This window comes from Cervus elaphus, chromosome 20 (genome assembly GCF_910594005.1).
Source record: "Cervus elaphus chromosome 20, mCerEla1.1, whole genome shotgun sequence".
Taxonomy (NCBI): Eukaryota; Metazoa; Chordata; class Mammalia; order Artiodactyla; family Cervidae; genus Cervus; species Cervus elaphus.
In genome coordinates, this window is record NC_057834.1 from 38,154,703 (window position 1) to 38,168,325 (window position 13,623).

Below are 13,623 nucleotides of genomic sequence, written 5' to 3' on the forward strand. Positions count from 1 at the left end.
GCTTCCTCTGCCTATTTATTTCTGTAATTCTTTACATTTAACATCTATATTCAGGAATCCTGTCAACTTCGCACAGTCATGTATTGAGTCCAGTATTTGGCAGCGATTGTACCAAAATGAGTAAGACATGACCTCTGCCTGTAGGATGTCAGCTTAGTAGGGGGATACAGACAGAAACAGTTAGAGTACCAAGTGATAGATGCTACAATAATAGCTTATGTATTGGTGGCCTAAAAGAGGGTATAGTGTCCTGTGTACATTATGGCTTAGGGAAAGACTCACAAAATGATTCGCCTTAGTTTAGGAGGAGCAGTAAGAAGGCTTTGGTGAATGGGGGCAGAGAGGGATTTTGTAAATAGAAGAATGTTTGCAGAGCATGAAATTATGAGACAGCAATACATGTGTTTTGAAAATAGTAAGTAGTTTGATTTAGTTATCTGAGTTGTGGTAGAAAGTTAAGCAATGTTCAGTTTATGGAGAACCTTAGATTTGATTTTTAATCTGTCAAAAAAGAAAGGTCAGAAAGTTTTAAGCAGGAAATCAGTAGAAACTGATTTGGATTTTAGAAATATTATTTTGATTTAATGCCAGTTTAATGTATTGATTTCGGTGGGTAAAGAGAGCAAGATTGGAGGCATAGGAAATAATAACTTGGCTTGAGTCATTTTTTTAAAGAAATTATTCCATTGCTAGTTTGCCAATAATGGATAACATGTTTCAGGAACTGTTGATTTGTATTGAGTGTGTGCCAGTCCCTGTACTTGGATAATATCCACCGTATGGTGAAGGTAAAATGTTGGCTCTTGACAAGGTTATTCAGAAAGATTTATCAGTATCCAAAATGTTCATTACCTACCTAAATAATGTAGGTCTTTGTGCAGAGAGAATTATGTAAGCACAATCTTTTAGATGTTCTGTTTTGTTGCTTTAGTTAGTCTTTCATATTATTTTTGAGATTAGAATACCGTTTTCTTTATGAAGGTCTTCTATTTATTTTGGTATCTTATGACAATTAAGATTAGAAGAAGCATTGAAAGGAAAGCACCAAGAATCAAAAAGAAAGTGTAGAAAAAAAAGGCTTGAGGATTTAGATTTTGAGAAAACTGTGTAGGATTGTCCAGGAAAGTATGAGAAAAACCAGGAAAGTCTTGTGTTTCAGAAACAAGGGAAGAGTCAAGAAGGAGTGACTGGTCCACAGTGTCATGTGCTGGTGGTTATGAAACATTATTTGCTTGAAGCAGAAAAGTAGGAGATTGCATTTCAGTTTAGTTCTCATCTTGGAATACGTTTGCCTTCTCCTTTTGTTTGTCTGTTACTTTCTTCAGTTGACCTTGAAGAACTTGGGGGCTAGGGGTGCTAAACCAATGTGCAGTGAAAAATCTGACTGGAAGTTTTGACTGTCCCTAAACTTAACTACTAGTAGTCTACTGTTGAAGGCTTAGCAATAAATAATTGATTAGCATGTATTTTGTATGTAATGTGTTTTATATACTATGTTCTTACAATAAAGTAAGGTAGAGAAAAGAAAATATTATTAAGAAAATCACAAGGAAGACAAAATACATTTTTATACTACTGTTTTATCCATACCTCCAAATGTACGTTTGTGTTAATCTGTTTACAAGATGAATTATCTGTCAGTAGTATTATCTCACATGACACAGAATACTGTAGACGTACATGTCACAAGCACTGGATATGAAAAATGAAAAGATAATGTGAAAAAGAAATTCATGTTTATTTACTGGTATAAGGATAATGAAGAAACAACACTGACAGCTTGATGATAGCCTAGTGTAACTGATAGAATTGCTTCACAGTACTCTTGCCTAGAGATGAATGAATTGTTACAGAAATTTTATGGCATACAGTATTATAGTCATTAAAAAATTAAGATGATGGCATCAGATCCCATCACTTTATGGCAAACAGAAGGGGGAAAAGTGAAAGCAGTGAAAGACTTTTATTATCTTGGGCTCCAAAATCACTGCGGACAGTGACTGCAGCTATGAAGTTAAAAGATGTTTGCTCCTTGAAAGGAAAGCTATGACAAACCTAGACAGCATATTAAAATGCAGAGACATTGCTTTGCCGACAAAGGTCCATACAGTTAAAGCTAATGAAGAAGCAGCAATATGATGGCTTGATGTAATTGATAAAATTGCTTCACAGTACCCTGCCTATACACTGATGAAAGAATTGTTACAAAATTTTTATGGCATACAATAATATTATACATAATATTACATAATACATAATATTACAGTCATTAAAAAAAACTTAAGATCCTGCCATCCACTCCCAATCACTTTATGGCAAATAGAAGGGGAAAAAGTGGAAGCAGTAACATTTGTTTTTTTGGGCTTCAAAATCACTGCAGATGGTGACTGCAGCCATGAAATTAAAAGACATTTGCCCCTTGGGAGACAAAGTATTAAAAAGCAGAGACATCACTTTGCCGACAAAAGTCCATATAGTCAAAGCTCTGGTGTTTCCAATATTCATGTATAGATGTCAGAGTTGGACCGTAAAGAAGGCCATGTGCCGAAGAATTGATGATTTTGAACTGTTGGGAATGAATGGAGATCCAACCAGTCAATTCTAAAGGAAGTCAACCCTGAATATTCACTGGAAGGACTGATGCTGAAATTGAAGTGCCCGTACTTTGGCCACCTGCTGTGAAGAGCTGACTCATTGGAAAAGACCCTGATACTGGGAAAGATTGAGGGCAGAAGGAGAAAGGAGCAGCAGAGAATGAGATGATTAGATAGCAGTGGACATGAATTGGAGCCATCTCTTGGAGACAGTGGAGGACAGTGGAGCCTGAGGTGGTGCAGTCCTTGGGGTCGCAGAGAGTTTGATATGACTGAGCACCTGAACAACATTACATTACAGTCATGTTCATGAACAGGATTGGAAACACTGTTAAATTTTTTGTAATTGTGATAGATTGATACAGGGTTTCTCTAATTACAAGAGAGAGGCATACTGTATGATAATGTAATTCTTTGAAAGCGTAATTATAGTGAAGTGAAATGAAGATGCTCAGTCGTGTCCGACTCTTTGCGACCCCATGGACTGTAGCCCACCAGGCTCCTCCATCTGTAGGATTGTCCAGGCAAGAGTAATGGAGTGGGTTGCCATTTCCTTCTCCAGGGGATCTTCCCAACTCAGGGATTGAACCTGGGTCTCCTGCATTGCAGGCAGATTCTTTACTGTCTGAGCAACCAGGGAAACCCTAGCACATAGTTAATTTTATGTTATATCACTCACTTTATGCCTATGTAAGGATAGGTTATCCATTTCAATACAAGTCTTGCACAAGATTTTCTAATACTTGGGCAATGATAATGATGATGACACAAAAAACATCTCATGCACTTCTTGCCATACAATTATTAAATTTTCACACAAAGGCAAACACATCCACCACAGGTAAATTTATTAACTGTTGGCATGATGACTGTTCATTAAGTGATAATGGATCTTCATAAAGGCCTTTATCTTCTTTGTCTTCACATTGAATCAGCTGAAGAGGAAGAGAAGAAAGAAGGGGGTTTGGTCTTGCTCTCCCAGGGGTGGCAGAAGCAGAAGAGGTGGTGGAGGAGGAAGGGGCGGCCGAGAGTATAACTTCATGGAAATACATTTATAATTTCTGTCTGACTTTTTGCCTTTTCATTTCTCCTAATATGTTTCTGTATGGTGCAATCCCTCTCCCCACTACATGCTTTGGTTTCAGAGTCTATATATCATGAAGGCTTCATGTAAAAGAAATCAAAAGGAGTCTTGAATAATCAGAACTCTTCTGCCAGATTGTCTAATTAATCAGTTTGTTTTCTGACACAGCTTCTCCTCTGTCTTCTTGCTCATGGTGTGGCACTGGTCTGGAAGCACTCATCTCCATCAGGTCATCTTCTGTTAATTGTTCTGGTGTGCTGTCTGTTAGCTCTTGAATTTCTCTAAGATCCAAAAGTTGAATCTTTACCCCCATATTTTCTGGGCTATATTCACAATCTCTTTCATGATTGGCTCTGTTGTAAATCCTGTGGATTCACGTATGACATCTGAACACGGTTTTCTCCAGTGGGGATTTATTGTTTCAGGTTTGATGGCTTTCTTGGGTTTTTCTTTAACAGCGATGGCATCTTCAATAGTGCAGTCCTTCCTCCAGACTTACATTCTCTTCAGCGAGGACTGTTCTGTAGCATTGATAATCCTTTCCATAGCGTATCATGTATAATGAGGCTTAAAGATCCTTATGACTGCTGATCTCAAGGCTGAATTAGATATGTGTTCGGAGGCGAGTTGACCACTTAAGACACCTTCAGTGTTGAATTCACTGGGTTCTGGGTGGCCAGGGGCATTGTCCAGTATCAAAAGAAGCTTAAAAAACCAGGTATTTCCTGACTTCAGGGACAAAGCATTAATGAAACCAATCCAGAGAAAGGGCCTTCGTTTTTTTTTATATCCAAAGACTGGTAACTCCTGTTCTATCTTTTTCTTTCAAGGGTCTGGGGGTGAGCAGCTTAATAGAGAAGGGCAGTCCTGGTCATAAACCTGACTGCATTTTCACAGAACAGTAGACTTAGCCTCTCCCTTCCTGCCTTGAATCCTGGTGTTTGCTTTTCTTTCTTACTAGTTAATGTCCTTTGTGGCTTTTTTTCCCCCCTCTTCCAGATTAGGGCATTTTCATCTGCACTAAAAACCTGTTCAGGCAGATATTCATTCTCCGTGATTTTCTTAATGCCATGTGGGAACTTGCCTGCTGTCTCTGCATTAGCAGAGGCTGCTTCTCCTGTTATCTTGACAGTTTTTAAGCCAAACCTCTTTCTAAAATTATCAATCCATCCTTTGTTGGCATGAAATTCTCCAGCCTCAGATACTTCACCTTCCTTTTGCTTTGAATTGTTATATAATGACTTTATTTTTTTCTCAAATCATATTAGATAGGCATGCCTTTCTTATAGTAATCGTGCACTCACATAAAAGCTGCCTTTTCAGTATGAGATAAAAAGGTGTTTTCTGTAAAGCACAAGGTTTTTGTACCTGCTGGCATAGCTGCAGCTATGGCTTCATGAATTTCCTTTTCTTTTTTATAATGGTCCTTACACTGGCTTCATTTATCTTGAAATGGTGGGAAATCGCAGCTGTAGATCACAGACTCTGGTACATATCAGGCAATTTAGCGTTTTCTTGTAATGTCATGACTATGCTTCTGCACTTCAGCTAGCAACAGGAGGTAACTATGAAATTATTGCAGAAGTACAGTGTATGCCACAGTTAATTTTATGCAGTTATGATTTCATACTGAATCTTTATGTTTGTATTTCTCTGAGTGGCACTTTGTGTGGTCTGTGTTTGCATAAGTTTTGATAAATTTTAACTTTTAGAGTCGATTTGTGTATATTTTAATGACAGTTAATGATAAAGTAGACTAGTATCTACATGTAGTTTATGTGTTCATGACATACCTAACTTTCTCTTAAATGTTTTGTATTCTAGACTGTGGTTTGTCTGAGAGTGTTTTCGAATTGTTGCACACCCCCTTCCATTTTTCCAATAAATTTATTGAAAAAACTCTGCATATAAGTGGACCCATGTAGTTCAATTCCATGTTGTTTAAGAGTCAGCTGTAATTTCTCAGTGAGATCCACCTCATTGAGGATTGACTTTCTTGCTTTGTATTCCATATGGTTTTATATGTCCTTTTAAATGCTCATCTGTCTCATAATTGCTTATTTATTTCTTGTCTTCTCCGCTAGACTGTGAGTTTCTCATGAATTTTGTATTATTTATTGCCTTTGAGCAAGTGTTTTTCATGGTGCTAACAATATTTGCTGAAGAGTAGACTTTTCTGGGATGCCTGAATGGAGGGTCCTCCTTTCTAGTCATAGCGTTCTGTGATTATAAGTAAAAACTGGGATAGAATTTTAATTTTGTTTCTACCCCTTGTTGTCTTACGTTATCATGTTTAATTACAGTCCTTTTAAGAGGACTTATGCGGATGATAAAAATTTAAAAACAAAAAAGCTTAGAATCACAGAGTCAGGAATGCTTCTGTGATTATGTATGTTTTCCTCCCACGTAAGCATTTGTTCATAGCTTCTCTGATGTGACCTTTCAATCTGTTCAGGAACCTCTGGTGACAGGGAGTTCATCAGTTCTGCAGATGCTGTGTCCTTCTCTTGAACACCTCCTCAATTAACATTTTCCTTACTAAACCTGAATCTTTTATATTTCTCTGTTTTTCCTTTGTTCCTAAAAAATGTTACTTACTACCAAGTGTACATAGTATACTGTTTCTTTTCCTACATTTTTTCTTTACTATGCCAAACATACCAAGTTTCTTCAGTTCTCTAAGTGTCAGACTTTCCACACTTCAACACCCAAATTGCCTTCCTCTGGATATTAGCCTTTATTTTTAAGAAAATTTCTCCCACAATACATGTTTGTTTTTTTTTTAATTTAATTTTATTTATTTATTTTTTCATTTATTTTCATTAGTTGGAGGCTAATTACTTTACAGTATTGTAGTGGTTTTTGCCATACATTGACATGAATCAGCCATGGATTTACATGTGTTCCCCATCCCGATCCCCCCTCCCGCCTCCCTCCCCATCCCATCCCTCTGGTTTTTTATGAAACTTTTCAAACATGTGGACACCCATATACCCGGGCTTCCCCAGTGGCTCAGCAGTAAAGAATCTGTCTGCAGTACAGGAGTTGCAGGAGATAGGGTTCAGTCCCTGGGTTGGTAAGATCCCCTGGAAGAGGGCATGGCAACCCACCGTAGTATTCTTGCCTGGAGAATCCGATGGATGGAGGATCCTGATGGGCTACAGTCCATAGGGTTGCAAAGACTTGGACACAACTGAAGCGACTTAGCACACACACACTCACCCATATACCCACCGCCTAGCTTCTGCAGTTAAGTTTTCATATATTAACTTAATTATGCAGCTCTCCATCTATTTCTCTATCCATCTTTTAATCCTTTTTTTTTTAAGCATTTCGTAGTGAGTTGTGGATATCTAAACATTTCAGCATGCATATCATTAATTAGAACTCAGTATTGTTTACAGATTTTAGGTAAATGTATACATACTGCAGTATAGAAATCTTTAGTGTACCATTCAGTGAGGTTTGTCGTGCCTCTTTGTTAGGGGGTGTACTCAACCCCTAGGAAGATAGAGATTCATCACCCCAAAAAGCACCTACTTGTCCCTCCAGATCAGTCCCCACATCATCCTCCCTGGTGAAATCACTTCTATTTTCTTGTATCATAGATTAGACTTGCCTCTTTTAAAACTTCATGTAAATGGAATCATAGTATGTGTTATGTATTCTATGTATGTAATGTTATGTAATTCTATGTAATCATAGTATTCTGTTATGTAAAGCATCTTTCACTTAGCATGATGTTTCTGAGATTCATGAATATTGCTTGTATTACTTAATTTCCTTCCTTTTTATCGTTGAGTAGGATTCCAGTGTATAAATATACCAATTTGTTTATTTGTCATCAATCCCCAGGTGTTGATGGACTCCTGGGTTCTTTCTAATTTCTAGCTATCTTGAATAAAGATAGCTCTGAGCTTTCTTTAAAAGTTTTGTGGACAAATGTTTCATATATTTTGGGTCAGCTCTCTAGGGGAGGAATCATTGGTCATAAAGTAGATCTATACTTAGTTTTCTGTGAAATTGCCAGACCTTTTGTCAAAGTGTCTTTCCTTGTACATTGTTTCTAGAGTTCCAGTTGCTGCACATCCTCACCAACATTTAGATTTTATTTTTTTAATGTGCTGTTGAGAAGGACTTTTACAGTGATGATCCTACTCTGCTGTGATTCAGTGATATGCTTGCCTTCTTGGTCACAAGCACTGTTTTGGAGCCATTGTGTCATATTGATCTTTGTGTGCACTTAAGAAACTGATTTTTCAAAATCCTAAATGTAAGACTTTAAATTTATCCCTATTATATTTCATCCAATTAATTTGAGAAAATTAGAACTCTGAATCCGTCATCTGTTGGTCTGGTGATCCCTTTTAGCTTTATATTATTTGTAGATTGGATAAGTGTGTTTTAGGTTGTGGATGGGATTGCTGAATAGTTCAGGCCCAAAGATAGAGTCCTTTGACACAGTACTGGAGACTTCTCTCTTGATTCCGTTCAGTAGGATAGACCAACAGACTATGAATTTATCTCATTATAAAATCATCTAGCTTACATTTTTGTTTGTTTTCTCACTAGAATTTAAGCTTCATGAGAGTAAGTTTCTGTCATGTATCTGAGCATCTAGAACAGAGATTAAGGCATATAGTTGTTCAATAAATGTTTTTAAATGAATGAGTGAATGATGGATATTAATACATATGAAGATTTTTGTCAAAAGCCTTGCTGAAAAAAGCTTTCTTTGTCTTCTTGACATTCCCTGTATTGCAAAATGAAATAAACATGTGCCAACAACATACTGTTTGGCTTTTTTGCAGAAAAGGAAGTGAATGAACTGATGGAAGAGCTGTTTGAAACTGTGAGTAATGATCTTTGAATGAGAACTCTGGATACTAAAGCTCTGGATTCTATACTGAAGAACTTTGGATTCTAAAGCAAGCTCTGTCCTTTGGTCTCAGGGCCCCTCTCTCCCGAACAGTGGTCTGACCAACCCATTCTCCTTTTAGTCCACCCAGGAGAGAATGTAATGACAGGAGATTTTGGTAGCTAATAAACTTTGTTTATCCATATCTTAGTAAAGTTTTCCTTAAGCTTTTAGATAGCCTCTTCAACTATCACATGGTACATCCTTAAAGATTTCAAACTAATTTTAGATTATTCTGAGCACAGATAATTCCCTTTCTTGTACATTTCTCTCTTGAAAGATAATCTGATCATTTTGAGTTATCTGTGGTGTGTCTTTACCACTACAAGGTGATAGACTGAGAAACTTTTTTTCTGGCATAAAGATGTGTGAAACTGTGTGTGAGCCCAGAAATGAGAGAGATTCCAATGCAAGCTCTTTCTGTGTCCTGTAAAGCACTCTTCATTTTCCCCTGTCACTGCTGAAGTGACTTTTACATGCCCATTCCCCAAGAAAATCCTTCTTTTCCTTTGCCCTCAGTTTCAAGACGAGATGGGATTCTCCAACATGGAAGATGACGGCCCAGAAGAGGAGGAACGTGTGGCTGAGCCTCGCCCTAACTTTAACACCCCTCAAGCCTTACGGTAGGCTAACCAAAGACCTGGAGACCTGGAGTAGAGGAAAAGTGTATGTCTGAGAGGGAGTTTTGAGAAGTTTTGGTTAATAATTTCCCATCCCTGACTACCTGCTGTTACTGATATAAGGATGCTGAGCCACATGGGGGTGTTGGGTGTGAAGTGAATAATTCTCCTCCTTATGGGGCAGTGCAGCTCTAGACCAAGCTGTATCTGTTTGGGAAGGGAGGAAAAGCAGTAGCTGGCATCCACAGCAGCTTCTCCAGGTGAGTGGTGCTGGAGAGGTGTGTAGGACTCTGCGTGGCCAGCCACAGAAGCTACCCCAAAATTTAATATCCACTATGTCCCTTTTGTTCTTCTGTTTGCTGTTAACATCTAGTAAAAGTTAATGAACCTTTGTTAGTCTCCAGGGTATTAATTGAGCAAACCATGAAGCACCTTCAGTAATGTCCTGGAGTCTGAAATATGTTTACTGTCCTCTTCACATGAATTAGCCCTTCTGTTGTCCCACCCAGAAGGTAGACGCTTTAATTTTTCCCCCTATATTTGTGATGAGTTTGCAGATTTCATCTGTACTTTATTGTTATCCATTCTGAGTAGCAGCATACTGTCATTAGGTACTGGCTAGATGTCAGGGTACGGTTTGTGCCATGGGTAGAACAAAGCAAAACTCCAGGACTCATAGCCTTTAATTAGTCCCGTGGTTTAACTAGAGAGCTCTGGATCCACCTGAAAGCTAGACCTTCAGGTAACGTGCGATTTAGTGAAAAAGACAAGGTATACTAACCAATGCGTAAAAGTCAGAAGTATCAGCCATTATCCATTACATTAAATACCATAATATAACCACAAAAGAAGTCTCAAGAGTTCCTTTTTCCCCCTCAGGTTTGTTGAGTTATAATTGGCAACTAAGGTTGTAAAGCGTTGAAAGTGCACAGTGTGATGATTTGATATACATATCAATTGCAGAGGATTTCCCCAATGAAGTTAATTAATAATTCTGTCACCTTACATATTTACCTCTTTTTTTTGGAGAACATTTTCAAGATATCTTACTGGTATTTTGACCACTTCTCCCAACATTTCATTGAAAAAAATCCTAGTGTAGCAGAATAGAACCTGAGCACTTTTTATCATGGGATTTGATCAGTAAACATATTTCATTTCACTAGTCACCTCTGTGTATGAACTTTTAAAATTTGGGAATTACATAACTACTTAAAAATTCTTATTCCAGTTCAGTTACCTTCTGACATTCAGTTGCTCTGCTTGGGCGGATGCTGCTTTTTTTCAGCTGGAAATGCAAACCTAGCTTAATATTTGACTAAATAAAATATCACATGGAAAGTGCATTAACTGTGCTCCACTTATTAACTGTCCATCCAAGTAATTCTTGCTAAAATCAGGTGCAGGCTCTTTTTCATTATCTAGCTTTTTTCCTGCTTCTGTTCTTCTGTTCCTCTGCTAGTTATGCAGATAATCCAGAGTTTTCAGTTCTCAGTAAAACTGTACAGAGGACAATCTCATTCTTTGGATTTTCACCGTGTGCCTGCCCATACTTGCAGTAAATACTGTAAAAGGAAACATAATTTTTATCCTCAGAGGCTATTGAAAAAAATAGATTATCATTTAGCTATTGCTACAATCTAGAGGATTTTTTGAATTACAATAACCTGCTGGTCATAGCTGCTTGAGCTGGTTGTATCCTGGTTTCATAGAATAGCAGCCTGAGTGTCTTATTCTGTCTCTCCCTCAGAACTAGCATTTGGATTCTTACTTTGGCCCCCAACAGAGTCTCTCTCTCTCTCTCAGGAAGTGGGGGTGAGAGGGTAGCAATTGAAAGCTTGGAGGAGGAATTTATTTAGGGGGCTAATGCTTGGTAGGGTAATGCTTGAACCACCTTCTCGCTATTTATCTAAGCTGCCATGTGCTTTAGGGCTTCCCAGGTGGCACTAGTGGTAAAGAACCTGCCAGCCAATACAGGAGACGCAAGAAACGTGGGTTCAATCCATGTTTTAGGAAGAGCCCCTGGAGTTAGGAAATGGCAACCCACTCCAGTATTCTTGCCTGAGAAATCCCATGGATAGAGGAGCCTTGTGGGCTACAATCTATAAGGTCGCAAAGAGTCAGACAGGACTAAAGTGACTTAGCATGCGTGTAGGCACCATATGTTTCAGTTTATGCCTTTTCTACTCCATGCGAGAAAGTCTTTCAGTTTTTAAGAAAGGAAGTCAGGGTAGCCTGAATGGATAGGAGCTAGAGAACAGGAGAAACTGGACCTGGGGTCCAGTTTGGGAGTAGCAGCTAGCTTAGAGAACAGATGTGCTTTGGGAAGATTCTGTATCACCATTAAGAATAAGTCCCAGATTAATGTAACTGTCAGTGGGATGCAAAAATCGTGGATTCCCATTAGCTCCTTGGCTGCTTTGTTATCCAGACATTACCCTATGTTTAGATTTTAGTTTAATTTCACCTTCATTAGTATATTACTTAGCGTACTGATTGTAGAAGAATAGGTGGGGGATGATTCAGAACCATCTTATTTGAATCTGTGCTAACAACTATGGGAGAAGATTTGGGTAGGCTAGGAGTTTGCCTCTTGGCTAAAGTGAGACTTGAGGATTAGCAGTAGATGGAAGTTGCTCAGACTGGCTTAGCCCATGGTAGGAAGAAACTGGATGTGTTTTGGATCTGTGAAAATATTCAAATCCAGTCATCTCCCTGTGGGGGATAGGTTTGAGGAACCACTGGCCAACTTACTAAATGAGCAACATCGCACCGTGAAGGAGCTACTTGAACAGCTGAAGATGAAAAAATCTTCAGCCAAACAGCAGCAGGAAGTAGAGAGGGTTAATAAACCCCAGAGGGAGAAGGTTCATCAGACTCTGATTCTAGACCCAGCACAGAGGAAGAGGCTCCAGCAGCAGATGCAGCAGGTAAGACTCTTCTTGGTAATGTTAATATTGGATCATCTTCATGTTTTGAGATGAAGCCAAAAATTAGCAGCTTGTGAAAGTCAGAAATAGGTGTCTTGGTAACCATTGAAACCACAGGACCACAGCATCTTCATGTCAGTCAGGACCTTGAAAGGCCACCATGTTCATGTCTTTATGGCTCAGGTCAGAATGCATATCAGGACTCTGATAGTTTTCAGAATGATAGATTTCAAAGAATCTTTAGTAATCCTTTCTGAATTTCACAGCTTAACTGCCAGAGTAGTTTTTTGTTTTTTTTTTTCTTTTTTTCTTTTATAATCTTAGTCCCTCTAGTTTGAAGTTAAATTTCCCCTGGTTTTGTCAGTTTGTTCAGGTGGAACACATCTGAGAAAAAACATTTATACCAAGATACTATGTTGTTCTCATAGTCTCTCTGCAGAGTAAAACATGTAGGATAAAGTCACTAACATCTTGGTAAGGTCTTCTGGGTTTCTGAGATGACAATATCATAACATGTCACACTGTATTATTTTCTTTCCCTCCTCAGCATGTTCAGCTCTTGACGCAAATTCACCTTCTCACCAGTTCCAACCCAAATCTCAGTTCGGAGGCCAGTACCACCAGGATATTTCTTGTAAGGTTTCAGATATCCCTAATCTAAAGAATTGTGTATGCAGTTAGTTAGGAAGTCATTTCTCACAGATGTTGACTCATCATAAGCTACATTTATTCTTCTCTCCTGTTTGTATTGGTAGATATTCGTATGATTTCCTGTGTTTGCTGTGAAAACATAAGTTACTGCTTCCCAGGAAAGGACAGAGAGTGTATTCAATTGTCTCTGACTGTTTCTCTTAGACCTTTTTATTGGGTGCTCTTTTCCTCACCTGTAGATCCTCCCATCTTAGGCTTTTGTACTTCTCTTCTTTTTATTGAATTCATTATTTATTAAGCTTGATATCATTGTTTTATGTATAAAATTAATTTTGCTTATGGCATTTTGGAATATTTTGGAGGAAGGGCTTTTAATTTCAAATTTTTAGGAATTCCTTGGCAGTCCAGTGGTGTAGGATTCATTGCTTTCACTGTTGGGGCCCAGGTTCATTCCCTTATTGGGGAGCTAAATAAGATCCGGTGAGCAACAGGGAATGACCAAGGAAAATTCACATTTTAAAATCTGAACTTTGGGGCAGTAATAGCGATATTCTTTGCCTCTTGGGTAATTCTCTCTGGAATCTGAGGTGCTTCATTGTTAGAACATCCTTGGATAATCAGCAGATTATGTTTCCCTCTTACTGTGTTCAGGGAATCATGAGAAATACTTTGTTCTAGGTGTTATTCAGAGAAACAAACGAACTATTATTATTATTATTTTCTTTTTTTAAGTAATGGCGCTCACTCTTGAGGATTTTAATTCCAGCTGGGGAGCTAGAATATACATCCAAAAGGCTGAAGACCTCTGAGACTGAGAATAAAACAG

The 13,623-nt window shown here is 38.3% G+C and overlaps 1 protein-coding gene across 5 annotated transcripts in view; it reads left to right on the forward strand.

The window, feature by feature from the left end:
- The window catches only part of GON4L (gon-4 like), an 86,312-nt gene that overhangs the window by 48,585 nt on the left and 24,104 nt on the right, over nt 1-13,623 (forward strand). For all 5 annotated transcript variants that reach the window (XM_043877239.1, XM_043877242.1, XM_043877243.1 and 2 more), the window contains exons 13-16: nt 8,490-8,530; nt 9,116-9,219; nt 11,945-12,146; nt 12,694-12,780. In XM_043877239.1, coding sequence (XP_043733174.1) covers nt 8,490-8,530; nt 9,116-9,219; nt 11,945-12,146; nt 12,694-12,780 — 434 coding nt within the window. The remainder of the gene's footprint in view (nt 1-8,489; nt 8,531-9,115; nt 9,220-11,944; nt 12,147-12,693; nt 12,781-13,623) is intronic.